This window comes from Miniopterus schreibersii (assembly GCF_964146895.1).
Source record: "Miniopterus schreibersii genome assembly, chromosome: 2".
NCBI classification, from domain to species: Eukaryota; Metazoa; Chordata; class Mammalia; order Chiroptera; family Miniopteridae; genus Miniopterus; species Miniopterus schreibersii.
The window spans coordinates 108082708-108105408 of record NC_138102.1 but is presented as its reverse complement, the minus strand read 5'-3'; the positions used below and the strand labels follow the sequence as shown (position 1 = coordinate 108105408).

Below are 22701 nucleotides of genomic sequence, written 5' to 3'. Positions count from 1 at the left end.
GTTTTCTTCCTTCCAGGGATCACAATCCTTCCTGTTACCCAATATCTAAAAGCAGTTGTTTTATATATTTGTACAGTTTTGTTGTCTGTTATGTGAGTGCAAACCCAGTACACATTTTTCCAACATGATGGAAGCAGAAATTGTCAATGTAACTATTGTTTTATGACAAAATGCAAATTATAATATTGAAAGTGTTTTTTCTCCCAAGTTAATATACCCCTCCCCCACAAAATTTTTTATCACCCCTTAAAAGAGGGCTTGGCTCTTGTTTGAGAATCACTCATCTAGTGAAATTCATACATTCAAAGCCTTTAATTCAACAATTATTCAAACATTTCATAAACCTTATTTTGTGGCAGAAATTGTGCTACGCTTTGAACATACAGAAATGAATAAGACACCATTTCCGCCTCAAGGATTTTACTATCAGAGTGATAACCTAATCAGATTATTGTAATATAACCTGGTAAGGGTAGTGGTAGAGATATGTGCAAAACATTAATGAGGTAAGGCCAGGAGGGGAGGCAGGGACACCAGATCCAGCTTAGAGACAGGTGGAAGTTTGACAGAGATTGCTTCCGGAGGTGATATTTAAGCTGAATCTTTAAAGACGGGAAGCAATTCACCAGGCAAAGAGACGACAACTGAAGCAAAGACATGAAGGCAGAAACAGCACAAAGTATGCCTGAGAATGGCAGACCATGTGAGGTTGTGAAGCAAAAATTCCCAGAGAGGGAGAGGCAGGGACAGCCTGGAGAGGCCAGCAGAGGTCAGGACATGGAGGGCCTGTCATGCCACACTGGGGAGCCTGCCATTAGGCCTGAGTCTTTTACATAACTCTGCACGGTGGCTGGCAGGGTGCATGACTGCCTCAGCACGCAGTAGGTATTATTAGATGATGATCGTGAAAGGCAAACCTGAGAAACTGCAAAACCCTGAGCAGAGCCAAGTCTCTTATGTTCTGAGACTCCAGAAAGTTATCTGACTCCTCTGCCCCTTTGCAAATTCAGCTGAGATGTGCGGCCATGGTGGTCAGCCAACTCTGGGGTGCTGCCTCCTTGGCAATTGGCTAACCCTCTAGGCTTGTCTAGATGACTAGAGAACAGTAGAAGAGATAGTGGGGAGAAGAGACAGGGAGTGACACAGAGAGATGACAGAGCTAAGAGACAGGAAGTCACACTGAGACAGCAAGATGGGGCCCCAGATTGAAGAAATAGGTCTCAAAGAACTTTAAACCAAGAAGATGATTTCTGGAGTAGAGAGGAGAATATGGCCTCCTCCCAGCAGAATTTGCAAATCCTTGGACGCCCAGCCACAAAGCTGATTGTCTAGGCCCTAGACTCTAGAACCTCCCTTCCTCCCCAGTGAAAGGACTGCTTGGAGTGGGGCAGGGTCTCCAGTCTGAACTTATGCCAGGATTCAGACATACCTAGACAACTGATGGGCTGGCCCAAGTGGAAGTCTATTTGCCTGAAAATGGAGTAGCTCCTGCAAAAGAATCCATCCTGAAGGAAAAGGGAATCCACCCTGATGACCTGGACACATAACAAAGAATTAGTCCTCTGCAGGCAAACAGTCTGAAATAAAATCCAAATGAGAAAATCAACAGGGCACAAGTATTTCTGGCCAGGCATTCCTTTAACAAGCTTCACTGTGAGGAAGGGGACTATGATACTTGTCCTTGCTTTTGAAACAGGACATAAGGCAGCTTGGTTCCTTGAGGTCTTCAGGTCCTGAGCTACTATGACAAATGTAATAGAGTAGTCCCCCCATATCCATGGGGGATACATTCCAAGACCCCTAGTGGATGCCTGAAACTGCAAATAATACTGAACCCTAATTCACTTTAACTGCCAGAAATGTGGCAGCAACCTTTTCATTGAAAGATGTAGCCTCTCAGTAATTTTCATGTTTTTCAGCCCAGACCTATTCCTGAATCTGTGTGACCATCCCTTACTTGCAGTAAATGGTTTGTTGTCACTTGTTTCAGGGGCTCCCTTGCTGAAGTCTTCTTAAAAGCTCAGTGCTTTATGGCGCAACATGCTGTCATCAGTCAGAACACATTTTCTGTTCATGTCTTTACCCACAAATTTTATGTCTTTTCCATCCTAACCAAGCACTTGTCACACACTGTGACAGTAACTTTTGCAGTCTGAGGTGTGACCGCAAAACTAGTACAAATTTCTTTTTCCTTCATCACAGTTTCACAGAAGATTTGTGTTTGTGGTAGATCTGAGCAACCTCAGCATATTTTTTTTCTTTATTAAATGGAGAGCTTTCACCTATTCACTTAAAGGAAGCACTCTACAGCTTCTCATTGGCATACCTGAATTGCCAGCGTCACCACTCTTGGGCTTTCGGGCCATTATTAAGGAAAACAAAGGTGACTTGAACACAAGTACTATGATATCACAACAGTCTATCTAATCACTGAGATGGCTACTAAGTAACTAAGGGGTGAGTTGGGTCTACAGTGTAGATTCACTGGACAAAGGGAAGACTCATGTCCCAGGTGGGATGGAGTGGGATGGGGTGAGATTTCATCACACTAGTCAGAACAGGGTGCAATGTAAAACTTATGAATTGTTTATTTCTGAAATTTTTCATTTGATATTTTTGGACATCAATTAACCATGGGTAACTGAAACCACAGAAAATGAAACTGCAGTAGGGAAGACTACTGTACCCATCGGCTGTCCATCAGGAGGCATCAGGCTGGTGGACAGGGTGGCCCACCCCAATTCACCGCAATGGCCCCAGCAGGAGCCGTCACATGTTCACCAACACACATGACACTGTTCTGGAACTCCAGAAATAACCCCAGGCTAACAGAGTGGGATGAAGTTCCACATGAGCTCGTAAAAGCAAAACTAGGAGATTTGGGGTGACTGCTAATGGGTTCCCACTGATATGGGTGAGACATGGGGAAAGTTGAATTTCACTAGGAAAGTGCAAATTAAAGACTCCTCCAGGGACCAGCTGGGAAGATAATACCTAGGAGACCTTTGTTCTAGTAGGAACTTTTTCTCTTGAATCTTCCACCTACGGAGAGTTTCACGAGCCCTAAATGCTCCTCTTTCCTCAGCTCCAGAGCAGAGGTGCTTCCTAATCCCTCTCCTCAGCACATGCCTGTCTCCTACCCATCAAGTCCCCTGAGCAAACTCTGCCACTAAACACTTGTGTAGATGCACAGGTGCCTGTCTAAGCAAGAGGGAGGGAGAGACCAAGGGGGTGGCCAGGTCCTTCTGCCAGGAGAGCTCAAAAAAACAACAACAAACAAGGCAAAAGAAAGACACAAAACACAACAGCTATTTTATTCTCTACCTTCTAATATTCTGCATTTTACCAAATTATTTATTAAAAAAAAGACAAATCTTTTTAAAAGTCAAATGTAAAAAGTACAAGTAAACAGCTTTGCACAGTCTACATGAGCTTTACGTGCTCTCCCTACGCTCACTCCTGAGGTGCTTGACTTTATTATGTGATAACAGGAGTCACAGAAGGCAGCCTGCCTGGCTTTGGCCGAGGTAGTTCCACCATACAGGTAGAAATTGACCAGTCTGGACCGCATGGTACCCCACTCAGGGACAAGGACCCTGTGATGAAAGGAGACAAACATTAACATTTTTTCCCACTCACGTCCACTAACTCTTGGCTCATCCAGAGAAAGTGATTGACAACCCCAAAGGCTGCTGGGCAACTATTTGAAAAAGGGGTCCACGGAGAGGCCTCCTCCACCTGTTACTCTTTTCTTTATCACTTCACATCCATAGGGGTCCCTAAGCCCCAAGGGAAGGGTCAAGTGCAAAACTGGTAAACCAAGAAGCCCTAGCAGTTGTCAACTTAATTAGCCTTCAGGAGAAATATATGGCTATATGAGCACAGTGGGGTTGCTATAGAGACAGGCCCAGGAGGCGCATTTAGAACAGGGCCTCATCACATCACCTGATAAAAATAAGACCCAGGCTTTTTAATAGAATGAATTACTTAAGTTTTATATTTAACAGGGGATGGTACCAAGGCTATTACTGGTTTTCAGAATATTTTAGGAATCCGGGCTGCCTGCTTCTACATATGTTAACAGCCATCACAACATATGCTCTGGTGGCTGGCAGCTAAGAACTGGAAGCTCATGTGTCTCTCTCACCCCTAAGATGAGGGAGGGTCCTTCTCACTTTGGGTTCTTCCTCCTTTAATCAGGTAAGAGATTTTCTCTGTGTTTCAGAGAAAAGACTGGGGAGGGAGCTCTCCTGTGCTTTGCACCAGGACGTTTGCATACATTGTTGCTAATCCCTGTAACCACCCTATGAAGTAATGATCTCAGTTTGCAGGTGAAAAATCTAAGGCTCAGAGAGGTTCAGCATTTTCCCAAGGACACACAGCTAATAAGTAGTAGAGTCAGAATTCAAATCCAGGTGTCCCCCATTCCAAAGTTCATTGCTTTATGACACCAACTAATCTCTGCACAAGAAGGAATCTGGGGTGAGGTTAAAAGAGATTTAACATTTTTATTAATAGATAGCATGGACTTTGTTATAGTTTAATCTCTCCTTTAAGGAGATCCCAAAGTGGATGGGTTCCAAGAAGAATTCCAGTGGTTCCGACCTCTGCAGATGAGCACCTCTCCAGCTATCCAAGACAAGTGTTTGTTTCAGACTAACTTCTCCTGACCGTCCCACATGCTTCTGGCGCCTCTTCCCTGGGGCAGCCCAGCAAGCATGACTAACCCAAGGTCCCAAAGGAAACATCATCGACAGAGGGTCTCCACTGCTCTTGCGTACATGAAAGCTTAAAGACATATCAAGCTGAGAATCCAAAGTAAAGGGTTTTGTTTTTTTCTTACAATTTTGTATTTGCATTATTTATAACTCTCCTACTCTACATAGAAATGCTTGCTTTCTGCTTGTTTATTTGTTTATTTATTTACTATTTCCCCAACAAAAGCCTACATAGTAGACTCAATCTGTGCCCACGAGGTGCCAGTCTTTCCTCATGGGAAATGGTGGTGCTGGTGATGATAAGGCTGGGCATAAGGCAATGGATGTGACAGGGAGGGGAAGATGGTCGGAAGCTGGGGGCCCCAATAGTGAGAATGATACTAAGTAGGGGTACATATATCCCTCCCTGCTCTTCACTCTGTTTTTCAGCTAAAAGTCATGACAGAAGATGACTGGGCTCCAAAGGATCCAAGAAAACATGTCAAGGGCAAAACTGAAATGTGTGGCTTGACAGAAATTCTAACCAAAGCATCACTCTACATGAACGAGGCAGAGAGCAGAAGGCAGGTGGACGCCACAGACTGGAGGCTGAGACCCAAGCTGGAGTAGAAGGTTTGGAGCCAGAAAGGAGGGAGTGGTGTCTCAGAGGAGTCCCTGACCAGTGGGTTCATCCTCAGAGCTTTCCCCAGGCAGCCTGCAGCCTCCAGCCTGTGTACGTGGGTGAATCGTTTGGGCTATTAAAGTAATCCTCTGATTGACTCTTGGTGTGTAACGAGCTCAGTCATCTCTGCAGGCCAGCATGGACATCTCATTTCTACTACAGGCAGTCACATAGAGGCTAAAAGCATAGGCTTTCTACTCAGGCCAACCTTATGTCTGACTTTGCCACTTGCTCTCTATGGTAACTCAGGCAAGATATTTAAGTTCTCTATGCTTGAGCTTTCTTGTCTGTAAAATGGAAATAATATCAATCAGATGCCAAGGATGAGCCCAGGTAGGAAAATAGCCAGTGGGTAATGTCAAGGGCCAGAGACAACTTCCATTCCATTGGCTGGGTGAATGTCATGGCCAGGACAGTGAGCAGAAGCCAAACCCTAGCCTCCCTCCCTCTATGACCCTAAGGCTCCTTGGGTAACCTCCCACCCCCTGCCACCCAATTTCTGCCCCCTTTTGCTAAAAGGGTCCAGACTTTCAGTATCCCCTGAGCCTCTCTTGCTGTCAACCGTGAGTTCTTTCCATGAAAAGGTCTCTAAGGTAACTCATAGGCCCTGGTCATCACGTGCCACCAAGCCTTCCCCTATCCCTGTCTTTACCCTTTGCCCTCTAAATAAGGAAGCCAGCGCTGCCAGGCCAAGAACTTCTGCCCAATTTGGATCTTGGGTAGCCTCTCGCCTCCCTCTTTCCCTGGGCCCCCAGCCAATTCCCCCCTCCCTCGGAGATGCTCCCTGCTCACTTCATTCCTGCCTCATAGTTGGAATGACAGTGGCTCCCAGAATCCCTGGGGCATGGGGAGGGTGATGGGGGTCTGGGGAGCAGCCAGCTCAGGAGCAGGTTAATGTTACAGCCCTGGATAAGTGAGCTGGGCCAGCTGACGTCAGGGTGATGATGGGTGGAGGGGAGGGCCGGGCTGCTGAACTATAAAGATAGGTCAAATCAAATATAATCAACTCGGGACGGAGCTAGCGGGTGAACTAGACAGCGTCCCCAAGCCATGGTCCCTACCAGCCGCGGCTCAGCCTGGGTCCCTCTGCTCCCGACCCGAGTGCCCGAAGCAGGCTTTGGTTTTATGTCAGCAGCCTTCATCTGCCTTCCAAAAATAAGCCCCTGCCGCCATGCCGAGGGGAGAAAAACAAGAAGGGCGGTATTTTTAGGGCCATTAATTCTGACCACGTGCCTGAGAGGCAAGGTGGATGGCCCTGGGACAGAGGCTGTTCATCGCTATGTCCCGGGGAGCAGGACGTCTTCAGGGCACGCTGCAGGCTCTCATCTTCCTAGGCGTCCTAGTGGGCATGGTGGTGCCCTCACCTGCGGGCACCCGAGCCAACAGCACGCTGCTGGATTCGAGGGGCTGGGGCACCCTGCTGTCCAGGTCCCGAGCTGGGCTAGCTGGAGAGATTGCCGGGGTGAATTGGGAAAGTGGCTACTTGGTGGGGATCAAGAGGCAGCGGAGGCTCTACTGCAACGTGGGCATCGGCTTTCACCTCCAGGTGCCCCCCGACGGCCGGATCAGCGGGACCCACGAGGAAAACCCCTACAGTGAGTGCCAGTTGCAGCCAGTGGGAAGCTGGGGGCTTGGGCTCAAGCAGGGCTAAAAGATGAAGGGGCCCTGCTCTGATGCGTGGGGTCCTGTTATAAAGGGGAGAGAAATGCTGTGCTCCAGTGGGATGCCCGTAACAGAGCCACCCTCCCAGACTCACTGACCCTGCCTCAGTGCAGGCTGAATATGCTGAGGTCCAAGCATCCCTGTGTGCTTCGCCATCAGCCTAGGGAGCCCCTGTGGCACTAATTACTTCAGCATTACGGGGCCACCTGTGGCCATATAAGACCACTGGGAACCATCAGCCTGGGAAACCAGAGGCAAGGATGGGGGAACGAGTGAGGATACTTGAACCAAATTAGACACAAGCTCATTTTTATTTAGCTTCCCCCTTTGAGAAGGAAAGCTGAGTGATTTGCACAATTTCCAGCTGAAGCACATCCCTCTTTTCATTTCCACCTGCCCCTCTGTCCCCAGGTCTGTGTCCTAGAAGTTGATGGTTGCTGCAGAGATAAGCTCTCCCATCTAAGAGGGGGTGGGTGGGGGCTGCAGGAGCCAGGCAAACCATCAGCCTCTGTTGATGCATTTGCAAGATTAGATGGGCTGAGATTGATTGAAATATGTGGAGTATAAATTTTTTTAAAATATATCTTTATTGATTTCAGAGAGAGGAAGGGAGAAGAAGAGAGAGATAGAAACATCAATGATGAAAGATTTGTCATTGATCAGCCTCCTGCATGCCCCCAACTGGGGATTGAGCCCACAACCCAGGCATGTGCCCTGACCAGGAATCGAACTGCGATCTCCTGGATCCTAGGTTGATGCTCAACCGCTGAGCCACCCTTCTGCTGGGCTGCAGTATAAATTTTTAACAAAACTGATCAGAATGCATTTTTTACCCAGCTCAAGTGATTAAGTCAGTGAAAACCCAGAGTCAAAGCTAATCTTAAGTCACTGTGGTCCCTAACTCTGACGTCAGAACGTTCCCTTGCAGAACTGAATTTTTGACCATATAGTGGCAAGACCTGCCAAGTTCAGCTGCTGGATTTCCTAAAATTAAAGAGATTGAGGATGGAGGTGATGGAGGGTCTGACTTTCTAGGAGCAGGGGGCTGGGCCTAGATATCCTTGCAGGGCCCCCTTTAGATTGAGGGCTCACTCTGCTTTGCACAAGCCTTAGGTTACACAGCCCGCCTTTCCTTGCCAGGCCTGCTGGAGATTTCCACTGTGGAGCGGGGTGTGGTGAGTCTCTTTGGAGTGAAAAGCGCCCTCTTCGTTGCCATGAACAGTAAAGGAAGATTATACACAACGGTGAGTTCATCAGGCCAGGGGAGGCTCCAGGTTGTACAAGGCCTAAAGCTTACACCACTGAAGAAAATAATACAAAATCTTGAGTATGGAAATGAATATTTATCCTGAATGAGAAAAGAGGGGGCTGTGGGAGGAGACTGTGCAGGTGAGGGGCTTGAAGCTCAGGCTTCGGAAGGTGCACAGCACCCTGGCCTCTGCCCTGTCCGCCTGAGCTTTGTAATTAAGTGGGATCCATAGCTCAGGGGGCTGTCGGGTCTGAGGAAGAACTGCCCTGGCATCCAGCTGCCACCCTGGCTGTGGTAGCTTTGATTCCCTGAACTGCAGAGTCCCACAGAAGCAAGCCTGCCGAGGGTGCTGTTCTCCGCAACCCACCTTCCCAGAGGGTCTTCCAACCCCAGTGCAGTAGGAGGAGGCGAAGAGCAGCCTCTCCTCGCTTTCATCAGAATGTGGAAACTTTAGTGTAAGGTTTTAAGTCTTCTCTATTCCTTGATCTCAGAGGCTGGAGAAGCAGGGTCCCTATGATAACCCTCTGTGGACACCAGGCCCACCCTTCCTCCTCCCTGTCATGTCACAGATCACCCTGCAAGATTTTACCTCTCGGACTTCAGAGCACATTTACCAAAATCCCTGCCTTCTCTGACCCTTTCCTCCTGAGTCTCTCAGCCCATGATTTGGCTGATTCCAAAATACGGACTGAGAAACTGTCCCCATGATGTTGAAGAAACTGGAGTTCTTTAGACAGAAATAAGAAGTCTATAAAGGAAGACCTTTGAGCGCTCGTCAAGGAATACCAGAGTTATTTATGGGAAGGGCGCGGAGGGCTGCTCTACCTCTCCTTGGAGACAGACTGAGGATCAGGAAGCGAACAGAGGGACCTGGGATTGGTGCCAGCTTCTGGGGAGACTATTTCAAGAGAGGTCTGTTAAGTACCTGAATGGGGTGCCCAGGTGGCCTCTGCGCTAACATGTCTCAGTCTGGGCTGGTTTACATGGAGACAGGGCATGGATTAAATTCAGTGGGTCTCTGAAATAAGACAAGCAAGGGAGTGTCAGTGGGGCAGGAGCTGAAACAGGGATCCCAGTCTGTACACCAAATGTACTTCTGCTGTAGGCCTTACCTGCCTTACCTGCCCAGCCCTGAGGCAGGTCCACACACAGCCATGATTGACACAAGACCTTGGAGACCTGGTATCTCAACTGTAAAGTGAGGGTGAAGAGCAAACGTGCCTCCCAAGGGTGCTGGGGGATAATGCTTAGAAAGCCCTCTGCAGGGAACCCTATAAACAGTAGGCGTTCAAGTTGAGGTAGTTATTTTTATTGTCTGAGGAGGGCGAAGCATCTACCATGAGGCTCTGCACCCCTTTCCTACAGATGAGACTTGTGGGAGGACTGTTTGCATTCACAGTACCTAGATAACTTGTTAAAAATGCAGATTTCCAGAGATCTCCCTCAGAGATGCTTATCCAGTAGGGCTGGGCTGGGGCCTGGAAGTCAGCTTGTTTATTTTTGCTTTTTAAGTTTCTCCGGTGTTTCTGGGTCACAGGCAGGCTTGAGGACCACCAGACTGCATGGCCTCTGTCTTGCCCAAGGGCCACCCCAGCCCTGAGAGCCGGGGAGGTGAAACACAATGAGGCATCTTCAGATACCCTTTACAACTCTGCAAAGGTGATGGAGAGGACAGGAGGCAGCTGGGACCGACCCAGGTCTTAGCGGAGTAGGTACCTCTCTGAGGAGTGCATCATCCCAAAGAGTCCCTTTTCACCAGCCCGCATAACGCCTGGAGCCCCACTGGTTGAAGAGCCACAATTGGGATGCGAGCTACGGGACCCTACGCAAGGGCGCTCAGGCAGTAAGTCTCCTGGAAGGAAGCAGTCAGTATAGCAACCCTTCCCCTTACCACCTTTATTAATAAGCTAGTTAGTATCCCTCCTTATCCAGAAAGGAATTCACCTGTGAGGTGGGGAAAGGGCACAAATATGGGGGATATTTACCCACCTCCCACTTTAAGTTCATGGTCCAGGTAGGAGAAGCTGGGGGAGGCTGGGAACACGAGATTTAACAGAGGACGTGCCTCAGAAGGGTAAATCGTTCAAAGTGACCAAAGGAAGGGAGCCATCTCTTTGAAGTGTGGACTGACTCCTAAGGTAGGAGACACCTCTGGCCCACATGACTTCAAAGGGGCCAAGCAGGGCTCACTAAATGAACAGAATTTAGGGGGAAGGGGGACTTTTCTGAGAGATCGCCTACTCTTCACACACACACACCAGGAGCATTTGGCCCAGAAGCACCTTCTCCAAGTGGGGAGACTCTCCTCCTGGAGCCCAGGGCCAGGCAGGAGTGGGGCTGCACAGGGGAGTTGCAGAGCTGTGCCTCGAGCCTGGGCACTGACTCTGTCCTTCACTGGCTCCAGAGGATCACCCCTCCTGCCACCACCCTGGAGGCCCGTTATCACAGTCTAAAAAAACAATTGCCAACTGATCCCGGAGCCAGGAAGACTCCTGCTGGGTGATGATTTCATTCACACTATTTCCCTTTAAGCCCCCAGAGCTGCCTCATCTCGCTTTGGCTCAGCTGCTACTGCCGCTAAATGGCATTTCTCATGGGGGGAGGGGAACTATGCTGGGAGGGGACAGGGACAGCCCATGGTGGGAGAATAAGTACCAAGAAAGCCCACCTGAGGAAAAGTGCCCTCCCACATGTCTCATCTGCAGGAAAGAGGGGTGCAGAGCCTCATGGCAGGGTGCCTCGCCCTCCTCAGACAATAAATAGCTACCCCATATTGAGCGCCTACTGTTTGTAGGGTGCCCTGCAGAGGGCTTTCTAAGCATTATCCCCCAGCACCCTTGGGAGAGGCGTTTGATCTTCACCCTCACTTTACAGTTGAGATACCAGGTCTCCAAGGTCTTGTGTCAATCATGGCTGTGTGTGGACCCGCCTCAGGGCTGGGCAGGTAAGGCCTACAGCAGAAGCACGTTTGGTGTACAGAAGAGGTATTCAAATGAGGCAGAAATCAGTGAATTCCAATCTCCTCTTTAAAATTAAAAAAGAAAAAATCAAGGATCTCTCCCTGACAATGATTCTATTTAGAATCTTTTGGCTGAAAAAAAAAAAAAATGCTGTTGATGAATGAACGTCCAGCTTAAGAAAAAGTCTTGTAAGAGTTTGAGACAAACTGAGGACAATTGCCAGGAAGCAAAATCTCAACAAATTGAGAAACCGTTCCAGAGAATGGCAGTTTTGCAGCTTACTTTATATGTTAAAATCCAAGGAGACATAAGGAGTTTACATGAAATCCACTGGTGGTAGATTGTGAGGGTGGGAGAAAGCAAAGCGGGGAAATCTCTGGGGTTGGATGAAAAATAAAACAGAGAGACACGTACTTCTTTGACTCCTGTGGGTACATACAGCACAGAGGTGGTATTCAGGAGCAAGATAGCAATGAGGGGTACTGTGGTCTCTGCTCTGGTGCTTATGCCCTGAGGGGTCTGGACAAGGAGATTGCTCTGACACTGCAGAGGTCTGTTATCCTAGATGCAGAAAAACAATAGACGGGCTCAGTTAAGGTAAACTTGACCTTTGTCAGGGAAGCTACAGGCTTAGGGCATGACTGCCTGCCATGACTCTCTTTTAGTTAGGAATTTTATGTTCAGACCATCCTATGTGGTTACTTTCAGTCTCTGAGTTTGTAAGGCTGCCATCTAGGTCTCCCCTCAGCTTGTCAGGTTTAGTATGTGGCCCCTTTTTTGTCCACAACACACAGTAACAAAAAGGTACTAGAAATTCAGTTATGCTTTTACATGATTTTAGTTTTACAAATTATAACTGTGTCTACATCTTTTAAATCAATAGTAGTATTGTTATTAGAGAATCAAACTCCTCCCTCTCCTGTGAGAGTGGGGGTTCTTGGAGTACAGCTAAAATAAGCATTTGCAGAAGCCCTCCCGGAGAATGAAATGTGGTAAAAAAAAAGCTTTATTTGCATGGAATTACGCTCCTCAGGTTCCAAAATCCCATGCCCTTTAAACCAGTCCTGAAAGAGGTATAGCTGGGGCTCCACTAGACCCAAAAGCAAGGCCAGTGTCCAGAGCTTCCATTCCATATTGCAGCCAGTGTAGGTCAACATCAGTTAATTACAGTCCATCAGTCCATTTTGTGGAGCCCCACATTCCCTGAGCCTTGTGGGCACAGGGGAGCGCATCCCTTGCAACAGGAGTCACTGGAGCCCAGTGCACCAGAGAGAGAGGAAAAAGAAGGCAGAGTGCTCTCTTGTCTAGAAGTTTAAATATTCAGGTTTTGTGCACTTGCAGTGGTTACACCCATCCTGGCCACTGATTTGTTCCCAGGTGTGACTTGCAGACAGGTAGGCACCTTCCCAGTCGCTCAGACCTTACTGGGCATGCGTCTAAGCCGCCTTTGTCCAGTCCCTTCCCCCAGGGATCAAAGGGGAACAGACTCGGAGAGTGTTAAATTAGCAAAGCTGTATAAATGGCTTGCCTACATTATCTAGTCTTCCCTTTCCTCCTTTCCCATTAAATAATAACCAGGTTATTTCAACAGCCTCAGGATGACAATGTGCAAAACATACTATTTACTTCATCCAGAGAGGCCTCTGAGAATTACCTGGGGGCCGGGAGGACCAAGCCTTTCCCTCAGCCAGTGCTCAGTGTGCCGCCCCTCTGGGCTAGCAGAGAACAGGATTCCTGAGGGCGCGGGACAAAGGATCCCTAACCTTGGCTCCTGTGCGAGTTCTGGGCTGCGGGGACTGCAGTGCAGGGGAAGCCGAGCTGCACTGATGGGCCTGGAGAGCCCTGCAGACAAGTCACACAACGCTTCCTCTGCTACAGAGAGCTATGAGGAATGAGAAGAATGATGTGCCTGCTGGAAACATTTTCAAACACTTCTAAATTGTCCATGCAGTTGTGTATTAGAAACGAGGGTTAGCGAACACAGACCTCTTCAGAGCTGGGAGATGATATGTCTTCTTTTCAGCTAAGGAGAGCGAAAGAAGCAGTCAGGGGCTGCAGGAGGAAAGGGTCTTAGGACAACGAGTTCTCTTTTTTGTTTCTATTGCGCATCCCACTCCCACCTCCATACACACAGACAGCCAGGAGTACTAGGGACGAGCGGCCAAGGGCAGCCGCAGGAGAAAGAACTTTAAAGACAAGAATTCGCTTCCATCAGTTGGGGTGACTCCGCTCTGCCTAAAGACAAGAGACGGAAGTCTGGTTTCCCCCAGGCTCCCAGGGGCATTTCTGCCAGAGGTAGCTCATGCTGAAACACCCACACCCCCACCCCTCTGCCAACGGCCTTCTCCAGCATGATAGCCCAATGCCCTAGAGTTTGGTTCCACAGAAGTCTGATTGGACCTATATGGAATTTAAGACATTGTCATACTGGCGCTTGAGGCCCGGCAGGCCCAGGAAATGTGATCCACTGGAATTATTTTCATTTGTTCAAGTAATAATATATGGTAGCTGCTTTTATTATCACAGAGTTCACTTGGCGCGAGTACTTTTCTCACCAGAGCTGAGGAGCCAACATTCCTGAGCCATGAGAACTCAGAGCTCAGGGAAATGGTGGAGATGAATTAAGGGGCTGGGTTGTGATACCAGCTTGAGCATCAGTCTGCAGGAAAATCCCACTCGCCTGAAGCATCAGCTACATCAAAGAGTTCAGGGAAGCTGTCTTGGGGTCTTGCCACAGGCCTATAGCCACCTGACCCCCCAGCATGGGTTGGGGGTTGCTTAAAGGAACAGGCAAGAGAAAGGTAGAGAGGGCTTCTAAAGCAAACTTCATCTATTTCTTTTTTCACTTTAGATTTGTACAGAATTCTGAGGAAGGCTAAGAACATGAAATAAGCTAGATTAAATGGACAGAATGGGGAAAAAAAAAAAAGTCAGAAACTTTAAAAAGGGAAGGGGGATTTGTTCTGTGATGAGCAGAGAACAAAATACAATGTATAAACTACCATCGTACACGTGTAAACAAATAAGTTTTAGGAGACCCAGATGTTGAGGAAAGGCTGGGTTCTTAAACTGGACACATTCTAGAATGGAGGACAATGGCAAAGGCCTTAGGAGCTTCTTGCCAGAATGGCTCAGTTCCTCCCCCTGCCCCTCCTCTTCCCCCACACTCTGCCTCCAAGATTTGATTTCCTCTCTGGAGTCTGCTAACCACACATGAAACCTCTTCCCTGACCACCATCCAGATCAGAAATGAATTCTCCTGGAAATCAGCGGGGAGGTTACTCTCCAGGGACATATCAAGTTAGAACAGAGGCGAAAGCGGTGGGTGGAAACGAGGCTGTGAGAGGAGGAGGCCACCCGTTTCTGATACCAATGTTTTCTCCACTTCCTGGCCCATCTTCTATCCTGAGTTCCTTTTCCATTTAAGTAATCTACTTGTATGACTAGGTAATACATGAACATGGCCTAAGGCGGAAAACAAGTACAAAAGAATATGCCATGGAAATTAAGTCTCGTTCTCACTGTTGTCCCAAAGCCACCCACTTCCTCCCAGAGGCAGCCGCTGTTACCAGTTTCCTGAGCACCATTCCAGGAAGAACCTGTGGCCCTGGGTGTGCACACGGGGATCATTTTTTTAAATCACACAAATAGGAGCATACTATACACACTGTTTGAATCTTGTTTCTCCACTTAACAATATATCTTTGAGGTCATTTCAAGTCGGTGCACAAAGAGGTTTCTTATTTTTTTATGGTCTATAGTATTCCACTGTGTGCGTTAACCACCCCTCCTAAGAGACATTTAGGCTGATTTCGGTCTTTCACTATTGTAAATAATTCTGCAGCCACTTTTGTACACTTGGGGAGTGCACTAGTAAGATAAATTTCTAGAAGCAGAATTACTAATCAAAGCTATAACTATTCTTTTATTGTAATAGGTACTGTCAAATTGCTCTTTATCGAGTTTATAACAATTTACACATCAACAGACCAGAAAGAGAATTCCTAGTCTCTCTGCCTTCACCAGTGAAAGTATATTATCAAATATTGTTCTCTTTGTAATCTAACAATTAAAAATGGGATCTCATATTTTTATGTGATTTACATTTCTCTTATTAAGCATATTTCCTTAGGTTTAAATGCTATTCATATTTTCCTTTCTGTGAATCATCTGTTCATTAACACCTATTTTTCAGTGAGTTAAGGGTTCTGAATGTAGTAACAAGATGTCCTCTTTGCAATATATTGCAAAATATATTATAAAATATAATGCATTGGAAATATTTTTTATTCAGCTTGCTATTTATATTTTTATTTTGTTTAAAGTTTTTGGATTTTTTTTCCTGGCAGAATCCAGTGGTTTGAAATACTTCTATTTTTAGATCCACTTTTATTTTATATTCACTTCAGTTCCATTTTTATTTTATATTCACACATGTTTGGATTTACTTCTTGACTTTCAATTGTGTTCATTGATCTGCACCAGACTTTTCATCACTGTAGCTTTATTTCTATTTAACTTTCATCATCAGTCCTGAGTTTATTTTCTCCTAATGTTGTTGCTCCAGAGCTTTCCCCATCAACAGTCTTAGGTCCTGTGACTGACTCTACTCCCCATGACAGGTAAAGAAACCTTGGTCCAGAGAGGCCCTGGAGAGGGCAGTGCTGGAGCCAGTCTCAGCCTCTGCTTATCCTGGCTCCATGCCCACTCACTCATGCTCACTGCCTGCCAGTCACTCAGGCAGTGGTTGCAATGCTTAAAGCTACGTCGTCCGATAACCCACCAAATACAGAAATGGTGATCCAGGGCAAGGCAAGGTCAGGGCTTCTAATGTAGAGTAGTTCATGATTCAGTTGGAAAAACATAATTATAGTAATAACAATTGTTTTTTATGTTATCATGTGCCAGGCATTATACCAAAGACTTTTCATGCATTATCTCAATTAATCTTACTCCAGTTCCATGACATAATTATTCTTACTGCTCCCACTTTACAGATGAGGAAACTAAAGCTTAGGAAGTTAATTTGCCCGAATTCACATAGCTGAGTAAGAGGTGAATCCTCATCAGTCTAATCTCAAAGCTATTACTCAAATATGCCCTTTACCCACTTTGATTTGCTTGTTGTCTGCCTTTGAGACAGTTCTTCCTCCACTCATTCCACAAATACTTATTGAACATCCCTGTGGAGGGAAAGGGAAGCTTGTGGGAACTCCAAGGAGCCATTTGACAGTGGCTGGTGAGAGCTTTCCCATTTGTCTCAAGCAAGTAAACATAAAGTGAAAGTGCTTCATAAACTAAGGGCGTGAAAGGGGGAGGAGGAGGGCGAGAGGGGGGTGCTCAGTGTGCTCCCTGCTCACTCCCAACCTGCATCAGAACAGCCATCCACAGGGGGGGGGGGGTATCTGTACCGTTCAGTGTTGTCCCTATTAAGTCATTCATTCAGCATCATGTACTGGACAGGGCACAATTCTTGTCTTAAGGAACTTGGAGCCTACTGGGAAGGAAAAACCTGTCTGCAGGGATCACACCCTGTTTTAAACGCTGTCTGGGAGATGAACTCCAAGGGCTGGGGGAGTCTGGGAGCCCTGGTGAGCAAGCTCATCACCTTCCGTTCATAACAGGAAGAGGCTCCTCCATCCACTGCCAGCCAGGTCAGGGAGCTCACAGTGCAATTCCTTTAGAGAAGGTCAGAGGACTCCTCTGGCACAGCCGGTCAGCCAGTGGGCTTTTTATAGCTGATGGCCCCAGTCAGCAGGAAGGAGTAAAAAATTATACTCCACCTATTTCTCTCCATTTCACTCTTTATTTTTTAAAGACTACATCCCACGTCCCCCGGCTCCCTCCTTGCTCTCTTCCTCTAGGCCCCAAGGAGCTTCTCCTCGCCAAAAGCACAGACATCCTCCCAGCCTCCCTCAGGACAGGGACCTGGGCAGGCCCAGAGAGCAAGGGCTCTGTTTTCCAGGAATAAAGGAGGACTTGGGTGGTTTGTTGGCAATGAACTTGTTGATGTGCGACAGGAAGTCCAGCGCTCATTTTCTGAACAGGTGGTCCACACACAGTCCTCTACCAAATCAGCGATTCATCACTGGCCCCAGACCCCATGGCACCACCTGTCACACGGGGAACCAGGCTCTTTTCCCAATAAAAAGCACTGCTCCTCACCGCCTCTGTTCCTGCACTTCCCTGGAGAACGATGAATGTCTAGGAGGCACAGGGCATCTTCTGGGCTCGAAGTCAAAATGCCTCTTTAAGGGACAGCAAACTTGGGACTTAAAGTGGGAAGGACAGTGAGGAAACACAAGGGGAAAGAATGAGTTACCGTATTCAATGGATAGCACCGGAAAGGACGTGGGAAACCATCGGCCTTGGCCCCTCCACTAGCCTCCCCACCACACAGTTTGCAGAAAAGGGACCGGAGGCTGAGGGGAGAGGAGGCTGCTCGGGCCCCACAGCCAGGAAGTGGAGAGGCCACTAACTAGAACCCCGAGCCCCCTCTCCATCCCGCTCCACTAGACCAGCTCTCACTGCGGGCTGGAGGAAACAGCCTATTGTATCCTTTCCTGGTCCTTTCTCCGAGTGGAATAAGTTATCATCAGGTGTTTCATAGGAAATGCCCCGATCTGGAAGTCAGGAGGCTCACCCCGTGTGACGCAGACCACCCACCTGAGAGGGGACCGTGCGAGCCCTGACGCCTCTTCCTGTTCGAACCTTCCATGGTTCTGTTCACCTTGGACGGCTGACGTCTCGCAGTGGTTGTCTTACACGGGGCAGGGGCAGGGTGCCTGGCAGAGGGGGTGCTGTGCCTCACTTATAACTGATGCTCTGCCGTTTGTCCATTCCCTCACAGCCCAGCTTCCAGGAGGAATGCAAGTTCAGAGAAACCCTCCTGCCCAACAATTACAATGCCTATGAGTCAGACCGGTACCGAGGGACCTACATCGCACTGAGCAAATATGGACGCGTAAAGCGAGGCAGCAAGGTCTCGCCAATCATGACCGTCACTCACTTCCTTCCCAGGATATAAGGACCCTGAAAGAAGGTGCACAGGAGAAAGTGACTTTTTTTCTATTGGAATTTTGCACAAGTGAACAATTCCCTTTACCCCCCATGATGCCTGAGTCAGGTTTCTCTTATGCTTGGGAAGACCCGAGTTGGTTCCCTGGGCCATGACATGTAACCCACCCAAGTGAGGGTTGCAGCCAGCACTCTAGGATGGCAGTGGAGCCCATGCTCTGACCTCACCTGAGGAAAGAAGGTGCAGATGACACTGTAGAACGTGACTGTGTGCCCAGGAAAAGGCAGGGTGGAAACACGTGTGTGTTGATGTATGTCCATACATCTTTGTATATGTTGTCAGAGCAAAGGCATTTCAGAGCATCGGGTTTCTTTCTTCCAGATCATCGCGGCAGGCATCTGACTGCAAGAATGTCACTTGTCAAGGCAGCAGGATTGATGTGCCCTCCCATTCTGCCTCTTTCCATTTGGAGGCCCCTGACTGCATGGCTTGCACGAATGGCAGGTAGCAGCAGAGAGGCGGGGTGAGTGGGAGTGAGATTTAACTACACGCCAGACAGAAAGTGAGCAGCACTCCAATCTTCCTGCTTAGGAGGATCTGGGGACACTGGGACGCATTGTCAGGGCAGCCTTCTCGGAGGAAAGGGAGACAGCAGTTTCTCGGGCGGCTGGGGAAGGCCTGCTGGAGGCAGCGGAGGGACTGGATGTTCTGTGGAGAGCCATTCTGCAGGAGGATTCAGTGCGTGTGGCTCTAAGATCAAGCGGGGCCAGGCTGCCTGCCCATAACTTTTCCTCACTGTGAACCAGGTCTTATTTTAACCTCAGATGACAAGGATCCTAATAATGGCAACCTCTTTGGCAAAGGGTGAGGGGTGTAAAATAGAGCCTGAAGGAAGTAGAGAAGCGTTGGACTCCAGATGATAATTCCTCTCCAGCTATGTCCAGGAAACTCACCCAACTTCTCATCCGATACCCGGTGCACTTCCTTCTCGGTCGTCCTCATCTCACATACACACCGGTGCCTGGATGCAGTAGAACGGGCACCGTGACGTCTGGGGTTTGCCCCCTCTGGCCCCCTACAGTAGAAGAGTGTTAATCCTGTAAAATCAAGCAGCCAAGCTGAAGCAGCTCCTTGCTGCTCAGTGTAGTCTTGCCTCTTGCCCTTTGAGAGTATTTAAAGCAGAGGTTCCCCAAGCGACTATAAATGTTGTCTGCCTGGAGCCTTCAGATTCCTGAGCCATTGGAACGGTCCTAAATCTGAAACCAGAGAGAGCCGTATCAGAGTGCAAATATTTTCGGCGTATGTGAACCATGGAGTTACAAGACGACCTGACACCGTCCACTACTCTCAGGGGCCCCAGCCTGCAAGACAGCCCCCCATCTGCTGCCGGCACTTCATCTCTAGCATACCTTTCTACGTGCAGATGCCCCATCTATACATAGATCTGGTCTGGATGACTGCGAGCCAAAGAGGGACACTGGAAATCCAAGGGAAAGATGCCATTCTGGCCACCTCCTCTGCCCAGCAAACAACAGGAGGACATGTGCTGGGTGAGGAGGAAAAGTCCACACCAAGGTGAGCGAAGCTTGAACATGCAGGAAGAGCTCAGGAGCAGGAGTGGACATGGCCAAGCCTTGGATAGAAACTGGAAGGAGCTGAGGTCCTGGATCAGTAGAGGGAGAGAAAACTGGTCCATCTTGACTGGAATATTTGAAGCACAGATCTGCTTGGAGGCAAAGCTGATTGATTTTCAGAAGATTGTCCAGAGTAATCTGTTTCTATAACAGGGTTCATCAGAAATGGATACTCTCAGAACCTGAGGCCCATATCAGTTCCCAAAGGAATGCGGCCAGAGTGCAGGAAGCTGGGTGGATGGACAGACTGTGATCTGGAGAGGAGGAACAAGTTTTAGGCCCCAAAGAGTTAGGTTCCTCCCTGCCTAGATCTTTGAGCTAACTTGGCATGAGAGGGGCGGCAGACTGCCAGACCTTTCCTGCATCTCTCCAGTGGCTCCTAAGAGTATTCAAACCCCAACAAGGAGTTTCCCCAAATGTCTGCTTCCATTTGTCATGCTGGAAGTGAGAAGGAGATGCTGTGAAATACCCAGGATCTGGCAGGCTTGATATTTAGTCACTACACAGAGGCCCCAGCACACTGACTACGACTAGAATCAGTTACGAGCAGCTGGGCATCTGTTCTAACGGGTACCAGGACTCTGCTGTACTAGGTGTTAAGTATTTTGAATATCACTTCTGAATATAGGAATGCATCCTTGACTCTTGAAGTCCTTCCCATCCAAAGGAATTCTCCCAAGGGCTTTCTCTTTGACCTATAAGTGACTTAGGCTTAAGAAAAATCAGTCCCCACTCACAGAAGCAGATTAAAGGGCAGAAACAGAATAAGATCAGTGAGGGGCTCCTCAGGTCCTTGTCTGTGCACAGGTGTGTGGAGCCCTCGCCTATCAGATCATCATGTCTGTTGAGTCCTGAATTCAGCTGTCAGCCCCTTGGGCTCTAAGAGGCTGCAGAAGACTTTGCACAGGGTGTTCCCACTTTCCTGCTGACAGGTCCTGAGAATGACTCGGTCCTCCCTCCCCCAAATCCCGAGCTATGGCCTTGATTTAGAGAGTTTTGTAGCTCATTGGTCACTCTTCTAACCTGAACCTGCTATGGCAGCTCCACGCAAACTTGGGGTTCCGGGAGCCCTGAGGCTGCCTTATTCCCTCTTCAAGAGTAAATGATAAAGAGAGCAACATTCTGAACCCCTTTGAAGAAGGACTTCTCAGCTAGGAATAGGTTAGCTCAGAGACAATGGGGGAGCCCCAGGCCCAGATAAAATCTGCACCCCTCTCAGGGTAATGGATGGACTTCGGAGGAAACCAGAAAACTCCCGCTGCCGTGTTCAAGCTGTTGACTATGTTGGCTTCGTCATTTGCTGCCTTCTAATCCCCTTCTCGTGCCACTTCTCATACATTTTTGAACCTCCTTTGGAAAGCAGCTTATAATTGTGTAATTAATACGCTACCACTATCCTTCACAGCCTTCCTCCTCTGCCTCCACATCCCACAAGACCTCCACACACACACTCCAAGCCCCTGGTCAGGGCCCTTACTCTGTGATAAGAAAGAATATTTTCTTTATTATCTGATCCAGGCTATAAAGTCCTCTCCTTTTTAGACACATAGGTTTCTCCTTGGGCCAGCAGTCCAGGCCTGAAATTCCCTCCTGCCCGAATCCTGTCCTGGGCAGTTTGGAATTCTCCTGCCCATGCTGGCTCTGGGCCCCTGTCTTGTCCTGCACCTCAGACCCTTCAAGTTCTCGTGATGCAAGTCCTGAGGAAGAGAGACGTGCAGAAGTCCACGAGCTGGCGTTCCCACCTTCCGTGCTGCACGTTATTGCCAAAGCCACAGCCACTGGCGCACCGCACCTACCACCTGCTGCCACCGGCCTCCAGACACAGGGACAGCCCCTCAGCCCTCTGTCCCCTCTGTCCCTTCTCATGTGAACACACACTGGGAAACTTCTACATCTCTCTTTCCCAATGCTTTTCCCAAAGGCTCTGAGGAGGTTTTCTTTGCCACTTGCCCCTCCCACGTCTGCAAAGCTGATCTCTAATAGTTGTCCCCCTTCCTCCTGGCAAGGAACCAGCCACTCATTCTGCTACCTCCCAGGAAAACTCCAAGGGTAGGAATGTCTGGGATGAGGCCAGAGGATAGACAGAAATACTCCTGTCTGCTTTTGCCCCTGAGCCAGGGTTCCTCTTCTCAGAACAGGAGGGACTGATTACACCCAAAACAGACCCCATATCCAGTCCATCGTGTAGATAGGCAACACAGAACCATGTCTCTATACCTCATGAACTCCTGAAATTCCAGCATTCAGACAGCTGTGTCCCCACGTGGTTTTCCCTTTCTATAAATCACTATGTACCTCAGGCTGGGTCCCATTGTGGAGCTGTCCCCGAGCTTCGGACTAACGAGTAAGAACGCTCAGAATTTGTTCAGTCATGTGCTTGTAAAATGTGATGCTTCTATTTTGTTAATATGTATGTGCTATGCACAAACCATATCATGTTCCAGCAAAAAGTTTAAGGTCTTTTTATACGTTCCTCTAAACTGACTCCACCCCTCCTATTAAAACTGACAACAAATCTCTGGGCTGTGGTTGATTTTCATTTCCACTCTTTTCCACCTCTTAGGGAGGCAGCAAAGGGCAACAGAAAACATACATTAGTGCTGTCGGTATGAAAGATTCACAGTGCTGTGGGTTATTAAGGCGAGAAGAAGTCATGTGAGTTACTTGGCCCAATCGCTATGTTTTATAAAGGGGGAATTTGGCCCAGAAGGGGGAAGGAAGCCACCGTGGGCCTTGGTCATGAGCCGGATGTCCACATTTCGGTGACCAGAATGTTTGCCCATTCACTGTTCACCCATC

At 48.2% G+C, this 22701-nt stretch overlaps 1 protein-coding gene across 1 annotated transcript; it reads left to right on the top strand.

Annotated features, from left to right (window-relative positions):
* Positions 1–6383: 6383 nt before the first annotated feature.
* FGF6 (fibroblast growth factor 6) lies at positions 6384–22411 on the top strand. Its single transcript, XM_081127884.1, has 3 exons — positions 6384–6974; positions 8182–8285; positions 18101–22411. The coding sequence occupies exons 1-3, from the start codon at positions 6629–6631 to the stop codon at positions 18275–18277; spliced, it is 627 nt and encodes a 208-aa protein (XP_080984010.1). The 5' UTR covers positions 6384–6628; the 3' UTR covers positions 18278–22411.
* Positions 22412–22701: the final 290 nt, after the last annotated feature.